This window comes from Ascaphus truei, chromosome 2, assembly GCF_040206685.1.
Source record: "Ascaphus truei isolate aAscTru1 chromosome 2, aAscTru1.hap1, whole genome shotgun sequence".
Taxonomy (NCBI): Eukaryota; Metazoa; Chordata; class Amphibia; order Anura; family Ascaphidae; genus Ascaphus; species Ascaphus truei.
Window position 1 is genome coordinate 352,933,596 of NC_134484.1, and position 23,488 is coordinate 352,957,083.

Consider the following 23,488-nt stretch of genomic DNA (forward strand, 5'->3'; position numbering starts at 1 on the left):
TTCACATACAATACCAATGCACTTTATAATGGTTCCACTAATAACTCTGTGGGGTCTCTGTACAAAGGCATTTTGGCACGATAATAGCGTAAGTGCATCATGTTTGTGTTGCGCCTCTTAGCATCACGGCATCAATGGCTTTGCTTTAACTTTTGCGCTGTGTGTTGTCAGCTTGTCATGGAACAGGATTCCATATTTCTCTGTCTCCTTTTGCAGCTTATGGGATTCATATCTCCCCAGTTTAGCTGTCTATTATTTCCCCTGTCTCAGCAGCTTGCTGCATGTGAAAAGGCAACATTTTTGATACACATGTTGTTTACTCAGACATGGCCAGTGAGTTGCTATAGCAACCTCAGCCTTTCTATCAGAATGGGCTAGTCTGCTCTCTCCCCCTCTGCCTTGTTCACAGATGGTCTGTCCCCAGGCTATCCTGTTACCCAGAATTCCCTCACTGCTTCCTTTTACATTCAACACTGGCTGAGTGAGTACGTTTTCTGTTTACTCTCTACTGGCAAGGCCTCATCCTTTTCACCTTTCCCCACTATCAAGCGCACTCGCCATAGAGACATTCTCCCACAACACCATCATCCACAAGTGCCTTTGTAAATCCATGCTTTTCTCAATAAAGTGAAGAAAGACAAAGAACTTGTTGTGCTTGTAAAAGGAACGAGTTGAACCTATCTGGGCTATTCATACCACACATGACTCTGGTCTCAGAATACAGCTTGTGATTTGGGGAATGTGCAAAAGTTAGGGTGACGTGCAGATTATAAGGAGATGTCTACAGATGTGCAACATTTTCTCTTAACTTTGTGGACCAGGTGAAATTGGCATTTTCTTTCACAATTTTGTTTTGCAGAAATATTCAAAGTTCACAAAAAAACATTTACCAAGCATTCAAAGTCAATATTCAGGTCACATGCCCCTTTATGTACTGCAATTTTCACAACATTATGTTGAAAATTGGCAATCTCATCCAGTAAGTTGAACCTCAATGGGCGTGGCTTTTTCAACCTCATGAGCAATGTAATATTTTTGAGCATTGTGCCTGTTTGCAAAAATGTCAAGAAAAAGTGAAAATTATAAGAAATTGGCGGGAAAATATTTTGAGTACCACATTAGGAGACATTCGCACATCTCCGGACAGGCATCAAAAGTGAGCAACCCTGTGCATCACTTTTTCTTCTTTCAATCCGGACCATAACATCTGCCAGGGTCGGGGGTGCGTAAATGTTCTTGTTTAGAAATCTGGGCCAAATGTAAGAATGTAGAACAGCAAATGTAGTACATACAGTATGACGTGAGTTGGAGCAAAAAAGGGTTTTCCTGGGTGCTGATACATAGGCCCCATCTCTCTTGAACATGCAATGATACTTTAGTCAAATGTACAGTATAACAAAACAATTGTGTAATTTCTCTCTGCAACCTACCTTAAATCCCATTGGTCCTGATGGGCCTATTGGCCCAGGCATCCCAGGGACACCAGGATGGCCAGTCCTGCCCTGGAAGGAAAACAGAACAATTAGCTTCTCAGCGTACAAATACAATGCAATAATATGTTACATGAGCATGTCATTCATAACAGAAAAATGCACCACAGTGAATAAATTACCCATTTAAAAAAAAAAGCATACAGTGCAGTACCAACACAAACACGTTTCTTCTTTTGTACGTTCTGACACTACCTTGCTATTTTAAAGCTACCCTAATAAGGACAACAGATGGTTATTACTAAAAGTGCCCACTTAAGAAAAGGCATGTACTGTAACATTTACTACTTCCCCAATCTGCTAACAGATTCATAGGAACAACCCTGCGGGTGTAAAAAGAGCGCTTTCCTTTTCTTTTTTTCCAGCTACTAAATCAGAGCACTTCCGAAAGACCCTGTGTATGACGTTGCAGAGTGCTCTCCCTCAGGATCAAATGCACACCATGTGAAAGAGCTGAGCTATTTGTAGCCGGTCGGTATGGGGCATTACCATGTGAACTCCTAGAATTCGGACAAACTTGCATGACTTGCACAAAGTATTTTTATGCTGGACTAAAACACCTGACATTTTGTTCAGCGGTGCCACCCAGTCTTGGACATGAGCTGCTTGGCGAGGCATGTGACCATAGACGCAACCCCATAGCGGGGAGTGACTTAAGGAGCATCCCATATCAATTATTAGGGGACTTGTCAGTTCCCACTAGTGTACAGCTCATATATTTGGGTTGCCATAACAGTTAAATACCTAATCAGGTAACAGGTTCTCCACCTTTATTAATAGTCTCATAATGCCAGCTAATTAGATTGGATAGGGTGACACATTTAATGTGTATGCTATATTTGGCTTATTGGCCTAGAAGGGGATTGTCACTGTTCACTTGGGCAAAAGTATCATCAGTTTGTCACAAAACTGGAAACACAATAAGATACTGTATATGTTATTGTTTTATATAAGTACATTTGACGAGGTAAGACAAATTCATACTGTAAGAAAAGTAATCAAAGTCACAGGAAATAAGGGTCTTTATACAGTATAATATATGTGTAAGGTTCTTTTTTCCCCCCAAAGCCTCCCCAGTGCAAACCAGTGTTAGAAAATTAAGCAAAACATTTCAAATTTCTTATTTGCAAGATACTTTGTAGACTGTAATACCTTTCAATAGGCCAACGTATCAATTGTACGAGGTTTCCTAGTGCATAAGTCTCCATCACTTGGCCTCTGCAGTCTTGAAGACATATGCACTAGAAAACCTTATACAATTGATATGACGTTCCATTAAAAGGTATCACAACCTAGGAAGTATCCTACTCCTTCTTTGGACAATTTTTTTTTTCTCGTAAGGATTTCATTATTTTTGGTAGCATTGATATTTAACATTAATAAATAAATAGCCACTACAGGCACAACAATATAAAACAAAAGAAGGAAGGCAAAAGGAAACACATATTGTAAAAAAAAATAAAGCTATAACTGTAGACTGTACCTTTCTCCCTGACCTGCCGATTTCCCCCTGTGAGAGCAGAGAACAATTTAGTACCATCACAATGTAGACAGAAGTACATTCATAGTGTGAACTGTGACCAGCCAATTGCAGATCATATTTTAAAATGTGTCGCTCTGTGTGAAGCTAGGACAGTTCTTTCTAATCATAGGAGGCTTCAGATGTGATATCATCTTCACTTTGTCTTGATTAAACATAAACCAAGGCAGCAGCCTTAGCCATGCAGGAGCATAAATCAGAGTGTGAGGATGACACCACCTGCCAGTAGTGTTCATTACTAATGGAAAATCTTGTCTGCAGTGTGCTCAGACCCATTGAAAAAAAAAAAACAACCTTGCAGCAGATGCCTACACACCACCCTGCACAATGTTCCGTTGAGACCTTGTGCACTGCAGAAAGCTACACAATGAACAAAACAGCATTTCTACGCATTGCTAAAGGAAAAATGAAGAATTGAACTGGGGGTTTTAAATGTCTGACAAAATGCTCACAGCAACATACTTTTTCTCCTTTTGGTCCAGCTGCTCCTGGAAATCCTTGAGGACCCTAGTGAAAAAAATAGTAAATAAATATTTGGTTTATGGCATTAAATGCGTGAATCGCCTAACCTTCAGATGAGTGGGAAGCATGGAGTCCAGAAGCTGAACAGTGTAAATTTCAGCTCAGGGGATGCTCTGGCTCCTGAAACGTACCTCCGAAGGTATCCCTAGTGCCACCCCATGCTGGGGAAACAACGTGTCATTTTAAATCTCCTGTGGCACACGGGCAAATAGAGATCGGTCGCGGCTTTATTTTGTCCCACGTGTCGTGGGAGATTTAAGAACCAGTAAGTACCGGCAGCACCTACTGAAGTAAGTCTCTCTGGAAGGAGGGGGTCCCTGAGCTGAAATTAACGTGATTCAGCTCCGGGAAGCACAGGAAGATCCGGCTAAACAGCAGGGACTAGAAGGTGCACAGCACCTTAGTGAAAATATAAGGGCTAAAAATCACTGCTTGGTTAAAAACAGATTTATTGCAATGACAAGGTGTGCATGGCAGCAAACAGTACAGGAAAACACTAGCGCGTTTCGCACACCCCGGCACTTTGACAAATGAAAAAGCTGTATGATATCAGGGAATGCTTTTTAAATGCAAAATTGACTCCACAACTGTCACTTTATAGTATCATATATCAAGCTACTGAATACCAAGTCCTCTTCAACATATTCAATAAAGGTTATAGCGGTAGCCACAGCAGCAGAGATACATTTTGCAAATCTGTGTTCAGTCCCCCAAGCTCACCCTATCACTCCGGGACACATCTCCCTATCACCTACCTGCACCACCCCTACCCCCACAATACCAAATACCCATCATCTAAAAAGGCCAATGTGCCTATTAGTCAGTAAAGGTTAGTAAGTGGGTCCTAGTATAGACAGCAGGGCTCTTAAACCAGCTCTTCAAAGAGGCAAGATCAGAAAATGTTTGGGGGTTGAAGGGCCACAAGCTCATTAACACAAGCTCTTTGTTTTAGATACATTTAAAGGCTTGACTATTATTATATTACCACATTTTGGAAGGATTTACAACATCATATATATATACAGTGTTCGACAAACCTATACATTTGCACGGCCCGGGCGAGTGGATTTAACATCGTGGCGAGCTCCTATTGGCCCAAGCAGCAACCAACGTGTGGTACTAGGTGGCGAGTAGATTTTTTTGTTCGGCGAGTAGATTTTTGGGTGATTTGTCGACCACTGTGTATATATATATATATATATATATATATATATATATATATATAATTATATATCCTTACAAGTTAGCTTCAGTGTGGAAAACTGGTCTTAATTGTCTAAGCAACTATTATGAAATTAACAGGAACAGGGAGTCCAAGGGCCACATGGAGGCCCATCATGGGCTGCATTTAGTCCGAAGGCCGCCAGTTGAAGAGCCCTGATATACAGCATTACTATTCAATGTATCCCTGGATAAAGCCACATTAGTCAAATGGAAAAAAAACTGTAAACCATTTTGCTTTCTTCTTGCAATTTTATTCCCCATCTCTAGTTCTTCTATGAGTGTTATTTTCCAATGAAAAGCATGCATCTCTCATTTTTTATTAAATACCATGATCTGAATTCATATTTTGGGGGGGGGAGGGGGGCCTAAGCTGCTTTATATTGAATTGTGCTCTTGGTGTTTTGGTGCATTTCAATAGGTAGAGATGAGGATTATAATGTATTACATGTAGGATTTTTTAAATTCTTCGTCTTGGCCCCCCATTTTTTTCCATTTCCTTGCATTAAAAAAGTATCTTGGTGATCAATGCATTTTTATATTTGATGCATCCAGAAGCACACAAATAATTGCTCTACATCCAAAATAACTTAACTCAAAGCCAAGGTTGAAGGAAAAGAACCACCTGAATGGTGTCCTCTTTGTATGGTTATTCTATGTTGACCCTTGACGTGAGACAACTTCTCCTTTCTGTCTCTGCAGTTCCTGGGTAAGAAATAAAAGCCAGGTGCAGAAAGAAGAAGTCATCCTTTCAATAAGTGCTAGGATTAACTAACAATCCTGCAATGAAAGTTTTGGGAAGAGAGTTGATGGAGTATCATTTTCCTGCTTCCAATACAATTCTCATCCCTTTGACTTCAGACTATGTGAAATCAGGTAGAGATGAGGGATGTCCAGTGAGACTCAGTAGCAGGAGGAGAAAGGATTGAGGAGTTTCACCATTTCTTCAGCATCCTGGATGAGTGATCTTGGAGTGGGACAGGGATGATATAAGAGGGGGAAAGGACAGAGCATAGTGGGTAGAGAGAGAGAAAAGTGGGTAACAAGAGAGGGGGAGAAAAATAGGGTTGGCACAGGTTAGTGTGATAAAGGGAGCATGGAAGAGTAGAAAGACATGCAACATCGGAGCGTGTGAAAAAAAGAAGAGGGACAAAACGAAAGAGCAAGGAGCATGAGAGAGAGAAAGTGGGCCAAATGCGTGGGAGAGAGAAAGAGGGTGGCATAAGAAGAGAAATATTTCACATTGGAATGGGAAAAAGGAAGAGGGTCAGTATGAGTCTCAAGTGGTTTAAGTGTTTACAGTTTAATGGATTTTACCTGTAATCAATGCATCGCCTTTGGTTTGAATGTATGTGGTATTTTACAGAAAAAAGAGCAGTGTGGGGAAAATAGAAAAGGGAAAAGTGCTGATTTTATTTTTTTATATTTTCTTATTTTTTTAAGGTTATTTTTTTCAACCCGTTTTTCTTATGTAAGTGCACAAATGTGTACAAATGCAAATACACCATCTTCTCTTCAGTGAAATCCACGTCACAGGCAACTTGTTATAAACCCATGGTTGCAATGGACACAATAAGAGCCTACATCCCATAATGATGATCATAGGACTGAACCGTTGGTTTCACTCAATATGCATCACCACCGTGTGATATAGAAGTTACACAATACTGGCTGGAGCCCCACAACCTGCAATGAATCCGGAAAACATGGCTGGTCTCTGGCACTCTAACCCTGGAATGAGATCATTTGGAGAAGCATTGAATTATGTGGCACTAACCTGAGGGCCAGGAGGTCCTTCTGGCCCTGGCGGGCCTGGTACACACAACGGTATTGTTGGCTTGAACTCCAGTGACAAGAGTTTGAAATCCAGGTCATCCAACTTTTAAAGAAAAAAACAAGTGGATATATAAGCAGAATAAAAGGATGGTAGAAGGGTTACCTTTAATGGCGAACGAATGGTTAAAAAGAGTGCAAGCATTCAGCACCACTAGGGTTCCTTTTTCGGACAGCTTTTCACCCAACTTAATTTATATATGTATACATATATTTAAAAAATAAGGCTAAAATAGTCACTTTTTCGCTTTCAGTGCATCAGGCATCGAAATTAGACTGTCAAATTCTATGTACAGAGCTGCTTACATTGTCAGTGCTATGTAATAATAATAATGATAACAATATATAGTGCTGACAATGTTTGCATCGCTTTAGATCGACCGCAAACTTGAACATTTTACAATCTAACCTTGGGGCCCGAGGCACAGGGAGATAAAGTGACAAGGTCACAAGGATTAAAAACCGGGTCGCCCCCTTCGCAGGCAGTGTCCTTACCACTAAGTTACACCTTCAGGACTAAGGAAAACTAAAAAGATGACTTAGAGGTAAGAAAAAACGTGGTGATAATAGTTATTGTTAAATTAATAAAATGGTGCAGACGATGTTCACGAGAAAAGAAGCATACGCAAATGTCATATAGAAATGTGGACAAAAAAATGTGTTTTTTTTGCCCCTTAGCCATCCTTTATCTGTCTTTTACTTATATTAAATGAAGCTACTGTACAAGAGAGAACTGTGTTTAAAATTAAAAAAAGGAGGTAGCTACTAGTAATCCATAATGTAGAACAATGGGTATTAAAGAGTCAGTATGAAAAATGGTTACCACTTTCATACAAATATACCGATATGTACTAGATTCATCTCTTATTTTCTGCAAAGACACAGCTTTGCTTCTTCTGCTGAGCTAATACAAAGCTACCATATAGTTCTGGTTCCTGTCATTTTTTTTCTTATTGGAATATGTGTGCACTGTATGTATAATTGTATTTATTTAGCGCTGACAATATACGCAGCACCGTACAACATTACAATAGGAGATACATACATTAGAAACAATGGGAATAGGTGAAACAGGTAAATGATAATATAAGGAGACCCTGCCCCAAAGAGCTTACAATCTGTGATGTGTTGGGAGTCTTACAGACCCATTATGAGTAAAAGCGCATTGTTAGAAGTCCAGTCCGGGGAGGTCAAGCGCATCTGGCGTTCTTAGCAGAGGTGTAGAACGTTTAATGAGATGCTTCTTTTAAGAGGCGGATTTTCAGCTGGGCTTTGAATGTGGAAGGTGAGGGTGCTTGACGGATATTGAGTGGAAGAGCGTTCCATGGGTAGGGGCAGATTAGCGAACAAGATTTAAGATGGGAGAGGGCTGTAGAGGTAAAGGTTCAAATATGAGACAACCTTGGGTTGAGCGTAAGAGACGAGTGGGGGAGTAACGATAGATCAGAGTTGACATACATGGAGGGGCAAAGGAGTGTAGAGCCTTAAAAGAAAGGAGGATTATTTTGTACTTTATACGGAAATTAATAGGAAGAGATCAGGAGGTAGAAATCAGATACACACCTAGAAGAGCAGGAGATGATCCAAGCAGCAGCATATTGAATGGACTTTAAAGGAGAGAGGTGTGTGGGAGGGAGGCCAGATAAAAGAGAAGCCAGAGAAAAGGGAATTAGTGTTTTGATGGTTGTGGAACATAGGAAGGGGCGTATTTTAGCAATGTTGCAGAGGAACACGTGGCAAGATTTAGTAACAGAGTTTATATGCGGAGAGAAGGAAAAGGAGACGTTGTTGTGAGCGTGCTTGTGAGATAGGGTGGATAGCAGTGTTATTAACTTTAATGGAGAAGGTAACAATGGAACCTGGTTTGGGTGGGGGGAGAATATGAAAAGTTCTGTCTTAGCCATGTTAAGCTTGAGCTGACAAAGGGCCACCCAGTCAGAGATTGCTGATGGGAACTGAACTGCCGATAAATATAGTTAAGTATCATCAGCATAGAGGTGATGGGTGAATCCAAAAAAGTCAATGAGGTAATCCAGTGAGAGGGTATATAGAGAGACGAGTAAGGGGCCTAAAACTGAGCCTGTATACCTACAGAGAGTTCTATAGAGGTTGAGGAGGAGCTGGCATACGAGACACTGAATGGTGAGAGAGGTAGAAGGAAAACCAGGAGAGGGCAGAGCCATGGATGCCTAGAGAGTGAAGATTGTGTATGTGATGAGGGTGGTCAATAGTATCAAAAGCTGAGGAGATGCCAAGAAGAATCATAATGGAGTAATTTCCTTGAGATTTCGCAATCTGGAGGTCATTAACTACCTTGGTGAGTGCAGTTTCTGTAGAGTATACTGAGCAGAAGCTTGATTGGAGAGGGCCAAGTAGGTTATGGGAGTTCAGCAAGTGAATTATACGGAAAGAGGTAGAAGCAAAAAGCAAAAGGGAGACAGAGCAATAGTTAGAAGGGGAATTAGGATCTAGGGTGTTATTCGTAAGAGTAAGACCAATAGCTTGTTTAAAAGGATATGAAAAAGTACTAGAAAACAGAGATGAGTTAAAGATGTTAGTGAACCATGGTAGAAGTGAGAGGGATAAGGAGTACGGACGGCATTGGGTTGAGGCATCATGCGGGGTTGAGGAGAGCAGCAGGAAATATACTTCTTCCTCTGAACTGGAGAGGAGAAAAAGGTAGGTCGAGAAGGATTAGGAAGGAGGGTGTGAACGGGACAGAGCGGATTTCTATGGGGATAGCTTCCAACTTGCACTTGAAATAACAGGAAAAGTCTTGGGGTGTAATAGAAGGAGTGAAGAATGGTGTGATGGGAGGTCAAAGAAGGGTGTAAAAGACAGAGAAGAGATGGCATGGGTTGGATTTATGTCTTTTTATAAGTGAGTTGAAGTAACTGTTTGGCAAGAAAAAGAGCAGCGTTAAAACAGGATATAATATATTTATAGTGAATGAAATCAGCTAGTTTGACTTCCACCTGAGGCATTCAGAGAAATTAGGTAAGATCACAGAAAACATGTATGTGTGTTTAGCCAGGGTTGTGGGTTGGAGTGCCAGCATACAGAAGGAGCATACTGGTCAAGTGAGGAGGCAAGGACATAGTTGTAAGTTGTGACAAGACTGTTTGGGTCAGTGGAGGGCGGTAGTAAAGGAGACTTCGATTTTCAGCTGAATTCAAAGAACTGAAGGTCAATGGAAAACAGGTTGTGAGTATAGCAAGGAGAGGCTGGAGGTAGAGTGTGCGGACTATGAGAGAAGGAAAATGAGATGAGGTTATGATCAGAGAGCGGAAAAGGAGAGACTGAGGAATCAGATAAGGAAGTCTTTTGTGAAGACCAGGTTAAGGAAATGGCTGTCCTTGTTGGTGCTGGAAGCCGTCAATTGGAGGAGACCAAAAAAGGACGTAAGATGCCAAGAAATGAGAGGGGTCATCAATGTGATAGTTAAAGTCCCCTAAGAGGATAGTGGATGAGTCAAAAGAGAGGAAGAAGGATAACCAAGATTCAAAGTCAGAAAATAAATTGAAGTGTGAGGATGTAGTCAGGTGGCCTATTGATGACAGCAATATGCAGAGAGAGTGGAGAGAAAAGGCAAATAGTATGGGCCTCATAGGATGAGAATGTCAGAGAAGCAGTTGTAGGTAAGGGCTGAACCTCACATTGAGAAGAGAGAAGAATTCCCACTCCCCCCTGCACCCAAGGGGTGAAGTGTGTGTGAGAAGTAAAAAAATAACCATAAGATAGAGCTGCCTTCATGGCAGGGTCAGCATGTGAGAGACAAGTTTCTGTCAGTGCAAAGAGGTGAAGAGACCAAGAGAAGAACAGATCATGTACTGCTGGTGTTTTGTTTGAGAAACGGGGAAAAGATATACGGTTGGAAGGGTTAGAGCTTTTACATATTACTCCATATTTATATGTATGTTACCATTGTGTGCTACTACTGATTTTATTCATTCTTATACTAATCTGTGGTTGTGCTTGTTCATTTCTTCTTTTCTTCAGATATTACAGCCGAGCGTGTTGGCAGTTGAGAGCGAAAGGAAGAGAAGATGTGACAGGGGCCAGGGTTTGGAGAAATGTCTCCAACAGCCAAGAGAAGAAGGAGGTGAGAGGAAGACTTGTAGGAGCATACTGTATGTTCTTAGAAGAGGATGTACAGAAGGTGGGAGAAGTGAGTGCCAAAAGAAATGGCGTTCATGAGTGCAAAAAAGAGGAGAAGACCGGAGGAGATGTGTATATAGTAAGGAGAGCTGACAGGTTTGTTAAAGGAAGAGAAAGTGTTATTGAGAAAAGATGTTGCAGCAAACAGAAGGAAGAGAAGTTTGAGTATATTGCAGGATGGGATAGGACTGTGAGAGAGACTGTGGTAGATGAAAGTGGGAGAGCGTAGTGGTGCAGGATAACAAGTGTGGAATATTAGTGTAGGGAAGGGAGATCACAGAAAGATGTCCTGTAATATCCTCATGTACAGTAGATGAAGTTGCTGCAGGATCCAGGCAGATTGACGTCCACCTCCTGTATAACTCCAGCACACTGAAAAATATTCACTTTAAAATACAGTATGAACTGATTAGATTTTGCAAAGGCTTTTGATACTGTTTCACACAAGAGGTTGGTCTACAAAATAAAGCAAATTGGACTCAGTAATAATATATGCACCTGGATTGAAAGCTTGTTGAAGGATAGACAACAGAGGTTGTCATAAATGGAACTTTTTCAGGTTGGTCTAACGTCGTGAGTGGAGTACCTCAGGGATCGGTGCTGGGACCTCTGCTTTTTAACTTGTTTATTAATGACCATGAGGTTGGCATCGAGAGCAAAGTCTCCATCTTTGCTGATGATACTAAATTGTGTAAGATAATAGAATCAGAGCAGAATGTAATTTCTCTTCAGAAGGACTTGGAGAGACTGGAAACGTGGGCAGGTAAATGGCAGATGAGGTTTAATACAGATAAATGTACTGTAAGGTTATGCATTTGAGAAACAAGAATAAACAGGTGAATTACAAATTAAATGTGGATAAATTGGGGGAATCCTTGATGGATAAGGATTTAGGAGTGCTTGTAGACAACAGGCTTAGCAATAGTGCCCAACGTCATGCAGGAGCTGCAAAGGCAAACAAGATCTTATCTTGCATCAAACGTGCAATGGATGGAAGGGAAGTAAACATAATTATGCCCCTTTACAAAGCATTAGTAAGACCACACCTTGAATATGGAGTACAATTTTGGGCACCAATCCTAAGAAAAGACATTATGGAACTAGAGAGAGTGCAGAGAAGGGCCACCAAATGAATAAAGGGGATGGACAATCTAACATATGAGGAGAGGCTAGCTAAATTAGATTTATTTACATTAGAAAAGAGGCGTCTAAGAGGGGATATGATAACTATATACAAATATATTTGGGGACAATACAAGTAGCTTTCAAAAGAACTATTCATCCCACGGGCAGTACTAAGGACTCGGGGCCATCCCTTAAGGTTGGAGGAAAGGAAATTTCACCAGCAACAAAGGAAAGGGTTCTTTAAAGTAAGGGCAGTTAAAATGTGGAATTCATTACCCATGGAGACTGTGATGGCAGATACAATAGATTTGTTCAAAAAAAGGTTGGACATCTTTTTAGATGGGAAAGGTATACAGGGATATACCAAATAAGTATACATGGGAAGGATGTTGATCCAGGGAGTAATCCGATTGCCAATTCTTGGAGTCAGGAAGGAATTAATTTTTCCCCTTAATGGGGTTTTTTGTTTGCCTTCCGTTGGATCAATAAGTAAGTATAGATATATGATAAAGTATCTGTTGTCTAATTTAGCATAGGTTGAACTTGATGGACGTACGTCTTTTTTCAACTTCATCTACTACAGTATGTAACTATGTAACTATGTAACTATGTAACTATGTAACACTTTAAGTGTGATCCCTGCCCCTGCAATCCTACCCCAAACTATAGTAAGTTCAAACTTATATTACTAACAACTCATATGACCTCCCAATACAACAGACCTAATTTCCCATTAGCAGCTCGATAATGGGATGACAAGGAATTTAAGGTAAAGCAGACTAACCCCTAACATACCATACAAACAAACACATGATGAAAGAGGGGGATAAATCAGTCCTACTACAGGTTAACAGATTATTAAATTAATGTTCATATCAGATAAATAAACTTGATGAAAGGGGGGGGGGCTAAATCATATTTTTCAATATTACAACTATACTCATAATAAAATCAAATAGATTTTGAAAAGCAGGATAGATTTAGATATTTTCTAGCCTGGCTGTACAATAATCAGTAACCATTGCACGTACATTTAATGACATTCAGTAGCGTGTATTAGCCAGATTGAATTAATCCATTAAATTCCTCATGAGTAATTGTTTTGAAGGACAGAATGGAATGTCTTTCAAGGGGGGGATGGTTATTCATTAACCTGTGATTCTAACACATTTGTTTGATAAAAAGGACCACAGAAGGACCCCATGGGTTTTATTCAGCCATCCCTAAATGTACCTTCTCCTGTTTACACTTTTACATGTGTCATATAATATGTACAGTAGACCACTTAGGAAAGTGATTGATTTATATACCTATCATTTAAGGGCCATATTTACTTAGCCCGGAAGCGGCTATGTTACATAGTACTGTAGATGAGGTTAAAAAAAGACATACTGTACGTCCATCAAGTTCCACCTATGCTAAATTTAGACGACAGATACTTTATCTTATATTTGTACTTACAGTATTTTGTTCCAGAGGAAGGCAAACAAAAAGCCCCAGTGACATATTATCCAATGATATCTCATAAGGGGCAAAATAAATTCCTTCCTGACTTCAAGAATTGGCAATCAGATTTCTCCCTGGATCAACATCCTTCCCATGTTTACTTATTTGGTATATCCCTGTATACCTTTCCTTTCTAAAAAGACATCCAACCTTTTTTTTAATATGTCTATTGTATCTGCCATCACAGTCTCCATGGGTAATGAATTCCACATTTTAACTGCCCGCACTGTAAAGAACCCTTTCCTTTGTTGCCGGTGAAATCTCTTTTCCTCCAACATTAAGGGTTGACCCTGTGTCCTTTGTACTGCTCTTGGAACGAATAGTTCTTTTAAAAGCTCCTTGTATTGACCCGAAATAGATTTGTATATAGTTATCATATTCCCTCTTAAACACCTCTTTTCTAATGTAAAAAAATCTAATTTAGCTAGCCTCTCTTCATAAATCAGATTTTATATCGCCTTTATTAATTTTGTAGCTCTTCTCTTCACTTTATCTAGTACCATAATGCCTTTTTTTATTGAATGGTGTCAAAAACTATACTCCATATTCAAGGTGTGACAGAAGTATTCCTAAGAGATGTCTACTCACGTGCTGTGAAATAGAAACAGGCAATATCCAAACATGTGGCAATTCTAAATTGAATCCATAGTGAGTGTGGATTTCCTTCAGAGAAGAGAGATAAACAAAATAGTGCAGATGGTAACGACCAAAAACGTTAGGTGAATTAAAACTGTGAAATGCGTACTTACAATAACGACAGCCTTTAAAAGTATATAAAAGGCACAAAATGCCAAAAATGACGGTCTCCCGATTGCGGTACCTGCTTAGGGATCACTACCTCTGTCGGTCTGCAAGACCCTGGCATCTCACGTCTTGTGTGATGAGGACATCCTGGAAATGTATTTTGATATCAAGAAGGTTCTCCCCATTTTTCCTCTAAAAAGTATATTTGGACTATCTTGACTTAGCATCGGCTAGTTTTAGTCTAGATTTGAGTTGACATCATGTTATTCTGTATTCACTTAAACCCTTATATTGTTACCCAATACCCATCTGGGCTGATTCCTCCCCATTTTTCTGGTGAATGGCTTGTTGTTTTGTACACACCTAATCTGTATATTGAGATCTAACACATATCATTGTCTTCTCTTTCTCCCATTTTCTCTGATCTCTCTGAAATTGTACTTTCCATTAATACAGGATTTATACTCCATGCGAAAAATGTGTGTTGCTTTAAGAATAGGTTGTTTAGCTTTTTTACTACAAATATGTACTGTCCCTCACATTGTGTGCTATTTTAAGGTATTTGTATAAAGGAAACGAGTTCAAATAGGAGATACAATTAGGTTATTCCCATGTATAGAACTCTTAGATCAATTAGTCTACAGTGTTTTTAAAATGGACTGTTGTGTACTAATGGTCTATTAATGTATGTTTGGTTAGAAGAGATTTAGGATTACAGTACTTAGAGACCTGTGTAAATTACTTGCAGGATATCTTTCTGCTATTAGGACATCATGTTTATACATCGGTCATCTAGCACCAGTTTGATGGTATCTACTGTACACACAAGATTGCAATTACTTGTATCTGATTGAATAACAGTTCAGGCTTTATAAGGGGAGCCTGACATGAGTAGGAACAATACCCCTGATGAAGTTGGATTCCAGTGAAACGCGTTGAGTCGTTTTTTCCAAGAGACTCAGAGAGACGCTGTCCCTTGTTCCTGTACGGAGCAGACGGGCCGCGTAAGCACTCAATCGGACATCTGAGAAGCCCACGTGATACTCAAGATGCGAGATGCCAGGGAAGTGCAGACCGATGGAGATGGTGAGACCTAAGCAGGTCCTGCAATCAGGAGATCGTCATTTTCGGCACTTTGTTTCTTTTATGTTTTTAAAAGAGCAATCCAAGCAATATATATATATATATTCAATATATGCGGCCTTTGATTACCTGTATTGGAAACTAATTACCTAAGCTGCCGAAAGATTTGTTCTCCCGTGATCAATCAGCAAAATCCTGCGTCCCAGGGTTCAACAAATTGCTGCCTTTCAGTTTCAAATAAATCCTTAAGTCAGTGTATCTCAGCAGCTACAATGTATTCTTATATTACTAAGGTGACATTATCTATTGTTACAGTTTGCAGCTCAAACTGCTGGGAAATATTGGCAACAAATTATTACAACTAGGAAAGTGTTACAAAGATCTTGCACTGCTAGGGAGGTGTGCTAAAACCAAACGATTTTCAGTATATTAAACTAATTTAAAATGACATTGAGTTGAATTTAAAAAAATGTAGTAAGTATTATCTAATACTAGAGAACCACTTTATTTAAAAAAAAACAAAAAAACACACATGCAGGTTACTGCTTAGATTGCACCTTTAAAGGCTGTACTTATTACTTTATGTAAGTACACATTTCACGGTTTTAATTCACATAAAGTTTTTTATTGCTACCATCTGCACTATTTTTTGTGTATCTCTCTTCTCTCCAGGAAATCCACACTCACTAGATGGATACATCTAGAATTGCCACAGTTTGGGATACTGCCTGTTTTTACTTTACTCAGGAAAAATAGGGTGATCCAACGCTCTACGGTTTTCTAAATAAAGCTAATTTATTTGTGCCACACAACGTTTCGACCAACATGTCTTTCTCAAGTGACTAGGCACTACATGCATGACCTGTTGGTCGAAACGTTGTGTGGCACAAATAAATTAGCTTTATTTAGAAAACCGTGGAGCGTTGGATCCCCCTTTTTTTCCTGAGTATTACCCTGGAATTACTCTGACAGGTACTCCTTGAACTCGCAGCACCGGTAAACTGTATGTATTTATTTATTTTTCATTGTGTTGTGCAGAATACTGTTTTATTTACAATGTTTTTCTTTTACAGCATGTGAGTAGACATCTCTTAGGAATCGTCCTTCTTTCTCACTCTCACTCACTCTTCGCTCCTACAATATTGCACGAATTGGTATTTTCTGTGTCCCTTCTTTTTTTCCGGTGTCCCACACTCCCCTTCGTCTGAGAATATTGCTTGTGAAAAGGAGCCTGGGAGACGGTTCCAGCTTTTGTTGTGTCTGAGGCGGGGACTGTTTATTTATTTATCTTTGCACTATCTAAGTTACACTTTGATATTCACTTTGGAAATGGTTTATATCGTTTTACACTGTTTCACTACAAGTATTTACTATTAAATCCCCCATCACGGATTGTAAGGATTCATTTTCACTAGTTTAAAAAAAAACAAAAAAACACTTATATACACGGATCACCGAGCACAGGGAGCGCCTGCAGGAACACCCTGAGCACGAGAATAGTTAATGTCCAGGAGCAATAATAATACTCATATCGGTCAATCGTCTCGGCATTTGGAAATTCACTCCAACACAGCTGGTAAAATCTTTGATGCATACATGGAAAATAAGTGAATATAAATATACATGCTATGCAAATGATTAACTGGAAAGTGTGTACATTGACGTCTGGGGGTATTACAGTACAGGTGGTCCTCACATAGCGACGTCCTGGTTTCCGACAGATGCCTTATCCGACACCACATAATGCAGTCCGCTGGACGCATTATCCGACGCCGGACCCGCTTTTACGACGGTCACCGCCACCGATTAACATGGGACCCGCAATCCGACGGTCCGTTAGCCGACGGCGGTTTGCGGGACGCATTCGATTGGAAAAGAGAGGACGTGTATACCAATGTTCTGTCAAATAATTTTTGGAACAAAATAGTGTGACTATATACTGTATATTGTGCTATGTCCAGTTCAACTCCTGGCATTTATATGAGGATAAACAATAGTGGACTCTACATAAAATTCATGACGCCATTGTCTATTTAACTTGATGACTATAACAACTTTTAAACATTGGGGTACTATGGATTTATAAATATTTGCTGAGCATATATGTGTGTAGTATTAGTACAGTATGTAGGGAAGATTGTTCACTGAGATGTCTATTATGTTTGTATGTGATGATTATTTATCTATGAGATGCTTTCTGGATAGAGCATGCTTATCATATTTTTAGATTAATTAAATACATTTATATTTATTTATTTATAAAATATTTTACCAAGAAGTAATACATTGAGAGTTACCTCTCGTTTTCAAGTATGTCCTGGGCACAATATATATTTTTCATCTAAATTTGGGTTGGCTTTCTAGATGATTGAATTTTTCCAGGGGAGATTTACAGTACCCATATTGGTTCTCCCTTGTATTGTATTGTGTTTTATATCGGAGATGGTGCACTGCCCATGTCTTATTCAAATATCACCTTTTATTAATGACCTGCACACCCTTTTATGTTTGTTTTGTGTTGACCATATTTTACTAGGTGGCGTTTTTCCATAAGACACCTTTCTGGTGCCAAAGACATCTTGCAGCTAATTCACTTGAGTGAGCCACAGTGTTTTTTGGCATTGAAAGGCGTTTTAGGGAATAGCACCACTCAGTAACAATGGGCCTTCATGTCTTAGATACTCACTGAATTCCTGCGCTCTCTGAAGAATGGTGGAGGTGGAAATATTGGCGGTGGTGGAGGAGATAGGAGACAACATCCTCGGCTCGTGCTTCGTTTCTTCTGCTCAAGTGAAGGAAACGCTGTCAAGACAAAGTGCAAACTATTTACAAGTGGTTATTTAAAATACTACAAGACAGCGGTTGGTTAGTACGGTTTCTAAAATATGTAGCATTTTAAAGAATCTCAATGTAATATCTCACACAGTGTAGATTATGCTAAGTACCAAAAAGTTGACTTGTATATAACAAATTAGTAGCATTGTCATTTTTTTAAAACACAATCATATAGACAAAAATATAAGCAAAATCTCATTGTTTTTAACGTTTACCATAGATTAGTTCTCTAGTATGACCAAAATGATCCCTGATATATATTTTCTTTACAGTTATAATACAGTACTTGTGTTTGCAATTGCAGTTTACACTATTAGAATACATGTCTGTACCTACTGTATGTCCTCTCAACTCAATTGTTTTCTTATTTTAGCTTAAGCCCATTGATTTATTATTATTTTTGGAAATGCATTTTAAGAATCACATTTACGTATATACAGTATGTGCATCTTGTTTTATTTAAGGTATTGCAATAAGCAAGCTCTACTTTGAAGTGAAATTACAAATATTTTGCCTAAATGAATACAATATAATCAAATATATATGAATAGGCTAGTCTGCTCTACAAACAATGATGTTATAAAATCTTAATTTAGGGTGAGCAATAAAATGACAAGAACAGCCTCTAAAATGGCTATTAATTGATATGTTGATATGTAAGGCCTTGTATAAATGTCTAGTGTAATTTCCTTTGCCACAACCTCTAATTGGAAGTGCTGTGGGTACAAAGTCCTATATTGATTGATTTAGAGCAATCAAGAATCAGGATTCATGTATATAAAACAGATCAAAATAGATCAATGATTTATCGTTACACGTTTAAGGGACTGAAGGAACAAATATATATATATTTACATTTCCCAAGTGCCGAATTGGATAGAAACCAGTGCAAAAAACAGCGTCACATTTACCAAAGGAAAGGAATTCCCTTCGATAAACCTAGTGCAATTGTTTTATTCTGGTTTTGCAGCCGGGATACTATAGTAAAAAAAAAAAAACTCATCTGTGATCAGGCTTTATACTCACTGCGTTCTGAACAATGACACTGACTAGAGTACACCCTAAAAACTTAGACTGAAGGATTAGTTAGTGGAATGTGAACCCAGTTCGAATCCCAGTATGAGTTTTCCTTTTGACCTTGGGCAAGTCGTTCAGGCACCAAAATTAGGTGGTAAGCTCTTCAGAGCAGGGACTCATTCTGCTTGCAAATGTTTACGTAGGGCTACGTACATTGTCCGCCCTATATAAAAAAACGAATATTATTATATTGCTTTGATTCCGTGCCACTATGACCAAGACTAACACGGTTATTGGCAATCAAAAATGTTACGCTAGATGTGCGAAATTTTCAACAAAGTCTTTTTATTACGTGAAAATATTTGCATAATTAATAAAGCTTGGTCCAATAAATTTGACAAGTATTAAAAGTCAATGGCAAGGTCAGCTGGCCCAGTATATGCAGCCATTTATTGGCATTGCACAACATTTTGAAAAATGATGGTGGAAGTTTGACAAAATGTTGTTCTTTTTTGAGCAATGTAACTTTTGCGGAAATTTGGTGAAAACCACAAAATATACAGATACAGTAATTCATAAAAAAAATTGCAAAGCACTTTTGAAGACATTCACACATCTCTAAATTTTACATAGGATACCAGCAAGCCAATTATCCATTTATACAGCAATATTCCGCATTGTAACATCTTAGCCGTTGACATTTTAGTCATGGAGCTCTATTTATTAAGGCAATGTTGATGTTGAAATTCTGCTTAAAAAAGCATTTACATATGGCGTCTCCACTGAATCCACAAAGTCAACGGACCAGGGTACAAATTACATCTACACCTAGTATGTTCCCATTGTCCATCAGCCTGTGAGTTGGAGCAGGGGAGCGCAAGCTTTTTTCCCTGCGCACCCCTGCCGGCAGTTCCCCTCTCTCTGCGCCCCCACCCCCCTTTTACCTTCATTTAGAGTCCAAAGAGAGTACCAAGGAATGTTACATAAATATATAATATATACAGTAAATGTAGACAGTTTAATAAAATAAAATAATGCAAACAGAAAGCCTATTACGTTAGAACCTATTGGACTCCTCAAGAGGTTGTGAGATTAAAATATGATAATATCCGTGCTATGTGGTAGAACGCCCCTCTGATGAATTCTGCTTTTGATACTCAAATACATTATTTTATGCTCAACACTCCTCAATCTTTCATGACATATAAGGCTGGGAGAGAGAATGATTTTAAACTCAAATGAATCTTAGAATATAAAATACTCAATAACTCTCTTCCTATAACCCCTAGAATAATGCTACCCTCATCATTGCATTCATATGATTTTACCGACGGTGTAGATACCACTTTTGCCAACACACAACTTTTGAACGAGGTAACAAATATCTGAGATATGCAACCTAGATACCCTGTCATGTTTGATGTTAGTACAATTCTGTAATTTGTCTCATCATCAAATCAATATTTTTTATCCTTGTGAGTTACACCAGATTTTAATTATCATACATTTTTAAATCTGTAAGGAAATGGAGAGTTCCCTTTCTGTCACCGTTTGTCTGCAAAAAGAACAGTCTCAAGAATTTTTATGATGTTTTTGAAGATACTTATGGCCAGATCAGGTAAAATCTCTGGTACATCTGTACACTTTCACCAATCACTACAAGTATACATATATCGTTTTATTGTTTTATTGGCCCATTCATGCAAACACCGTGTTGACTGAGGTAACCTCACAGGAGACAGTAACTAGGTATTTTTCAAATGAAAGTGAACCGCTTGGTTGCTGTATTGTTAACCCAACTGAATAGGTTAAAGGAATTAACGTGACTACACCAAACCATAGTTTTCATTGTGCTGATACATAGACCACCTGGTGTGGAAATCTCTAACATGTTTTTTCCATAGGAGTTACTGGTATAGGACTGTTTGTGACTAAAATAGAAATAGGAGCCATAAGAATCATGACACTTGTTCCCATCAGTGTCATCTAAGTCCACACGTGCTAAGTCTTATAGCCTAATATCTTATAGCTTACACACCAAATGCATTACTTTCACACCAGCTGTCAAACAAACTAGTTATTGAGCTGAACCTCTTATGTAAATAATCCTAAGAGTTTAACAATGCATTTTCTTAATTTCAATAATAGGACCTCATTCAATAAACGTAGCAAGTACACATTCTAAATTTACCCCACTATTCCCTAAGGCATTTAAAACAGGGTACTCACATTATTTTCACAGTGATAGGCCTACCACATAATACTGTAATCTACCAAAATGTTTTTAAATATAATTCAATTGAACAAAGAATGAGTTTAGATATTTGGGGTATTCACTGAGTATTTCTATCCATAGATTAAATAGTTTAAGCCTCATATATGGCACCTGTTTGAAGCTGGCTATACTTGCTGTTTTGCTATTTAAAACACACATTTTTAAAACGAGTTCCCTAAGTACTTCCAAAAACTAAATGATGGTAAAAAAAACTAAGCTTTCAAGTAACCCCCAGTCTAACATGCTCTCTTTCCTATATTCTTCTCCGTTCCCCAATTTACAGTCTCACCAGCAGTCTGCACTCAACCTCCCAATCTCTAGTGAGGAAGTCCCACTTGTTATTAAAAAACGGTAAATATATGAAAGACCCGGCTCTGATGGCTTCTCGAATAGCTATTGCAAGAAGTTCTCAAATATTCTGACTCCCCAGCTGAAACCGATATATTAGTTCCTAAAGGGAACCGAAATGCCTGCATCCATGTCTCGGACAATATAACTCTAATTGGTAAAAAAGGCAAAGCCCGAACCAATTGTGTCAAATACAGTCACATTTCTCATTAATACGGACATTAAACTATTTGCCAAGATACTACCCAACTGGTTTAATGCTTTTCTAATAGAACTCATTCACTACAATCAGGTGGTTTTGCCCCTACAAGACAAGCTCTAGATAATATCCGTCGGACAATAGATCGGATTCATAATGCAGATAGCTGTAAGGTGCCCACCATTTTGCTTTCTCTCGATGCACAGAAAGCATTTGACAGTCTCAATTGGACCTACCTATTTTCTACTCTTGAAACATTTGATTTTTTTCTGGCCCATTTCTCTCCACCATCTGGGCTTTATACAATTCTCCCTCAGCTAGGATATGCTGCTCTGGGCATCTATCTGACCCACTTTATATAGCGCATGGATTTAGTCAAGGTTACCCTGTCTCCCTGTTATTATTTGCCTTATCCATTGAACCACTCGCATTGCACATTGGAAAACATCTGGATAGTTTCGAATTCCGGATCGGTAACAATAGATTTAAGCTCTCAATGTTTGCGGACGTTGTTCTCCTGCCCCTTATAAGATCATTGACCTCCATGCCAAACCACTTTCAGCTCCGTGGTAAATTTAGGAAAATATCCGGTTTCAAAATGAACCATACAAAAGCTTCAATGAGAATTTGCCCAAAAAGCTACAAAAACACGTCTCCTTGAATTTTTTTTTTTGGAAATCATGTTCTCTCCCCCCACTAGGGGTTGCTATTGCCAAGACATTCTCTTCAATGTGCTATATCAGTCTGACTACCCACAGTTTATTAAAATGCTCAGAAAAGATCTAGTGGCAGGTCCAAGATCTCCTGGATTGGGAAAATCATCACGATTAAAATAAACTTTTTACCCAGGATTACGTATTCCCATTACATATGGGGTAAAAAAGTGCCCCAGAGTTAAGCAGACCATTGGGCAAAAGTTAATGGCATTAGGTGGTTTGGCGGTGCATAACATTTTCTCATACAATGCCGCATCCCAACTTTCCCAAATATTGCCCTGGAGTTCTGGTAGTGGATCTCGGGGTGGGTAGAGATTGAACACCAAGAAAGTCGACTGGCCGAGATTAATACCCTACTATGACTCCGCAAAACAGACCACTAAGCGTATGTAGCCGGGCTCCCCTCGCTCGCATTTGTTGTTGTCGGGTGGGAGGGTTGCAGCGGGGAAGGGAATGCTCCGGTAAATCGGAGGTTCTGCGTTATCAGGGCACCGCCATGTTGAGAGTTGGCGCAGGCGCAGTAGGTGTGGAGCAGGAGGTCGCTCATGCGCGGGGATAGCAGTAAAGCCCACGAAGGAGGAGTAGCTCCCATAGGGGGGGAGCATAGAGACTACGAGTCCCAGCTGCCCCCGCGGGACCAGGTGACGCCAGGGGACCAATCGGGTGATTAGAAGGAAGGAAGGAGGGAGGATATATGGGTCGGAGGGCATGCACGTTGGGCAGAGCTAGCGGGAGGAGGAAGGAGACGGAGCTCCAGGTGTAGGGAGGCACTCAGCCCCTACCTAGGCCTTATACCCCAGGCCCAGTTAGGCCCTGAGTCACCGTAGTGCGGAGCAGAGATAGAGACTGGCCCTAGACAGGTTCCGGTTCACTTAT

The 23,488-nt window shown here is 39.4% G+C and overlaps 1 protein-coding gene across 1 annotated transcript in view; it reads right to left on the minus strand.

Moving 5' to 3' along the window:
• Positions 1-23,488, minus strand: part of COLQ (collagen like tail subunit of asymmetric acetylcholinesterase) — a 108,075-nt gene that overhangs the window by 34,295 nt on the left and 50,292 nt on the right. Inside the window, exons 2-6 of the mRNA XM_075588622.1 lie at positions 17,909-18,024; positions 6,551-6,652; positions 3,493-3,537; positions 2,974-3,000; positions 1,431-1,502 (exon numbers count right to left, since the gene is read on the minus strand). Of these exons, the coding sequence (XP_075444737.1) occupies positions 1,431-1,502; positions 2,974-3,000; positions 3,493-3,537; positions 6,551-6,652; positions 17,909-18,024 (362 nt within the window). The remainder of the gene's footprint in view (positions 1-1,430; positions 1,503-2,973; positions 3,001-3,492; positions 3,538-6,550; positions 6,653-17,908; positions 18,025-23,488) is intronic.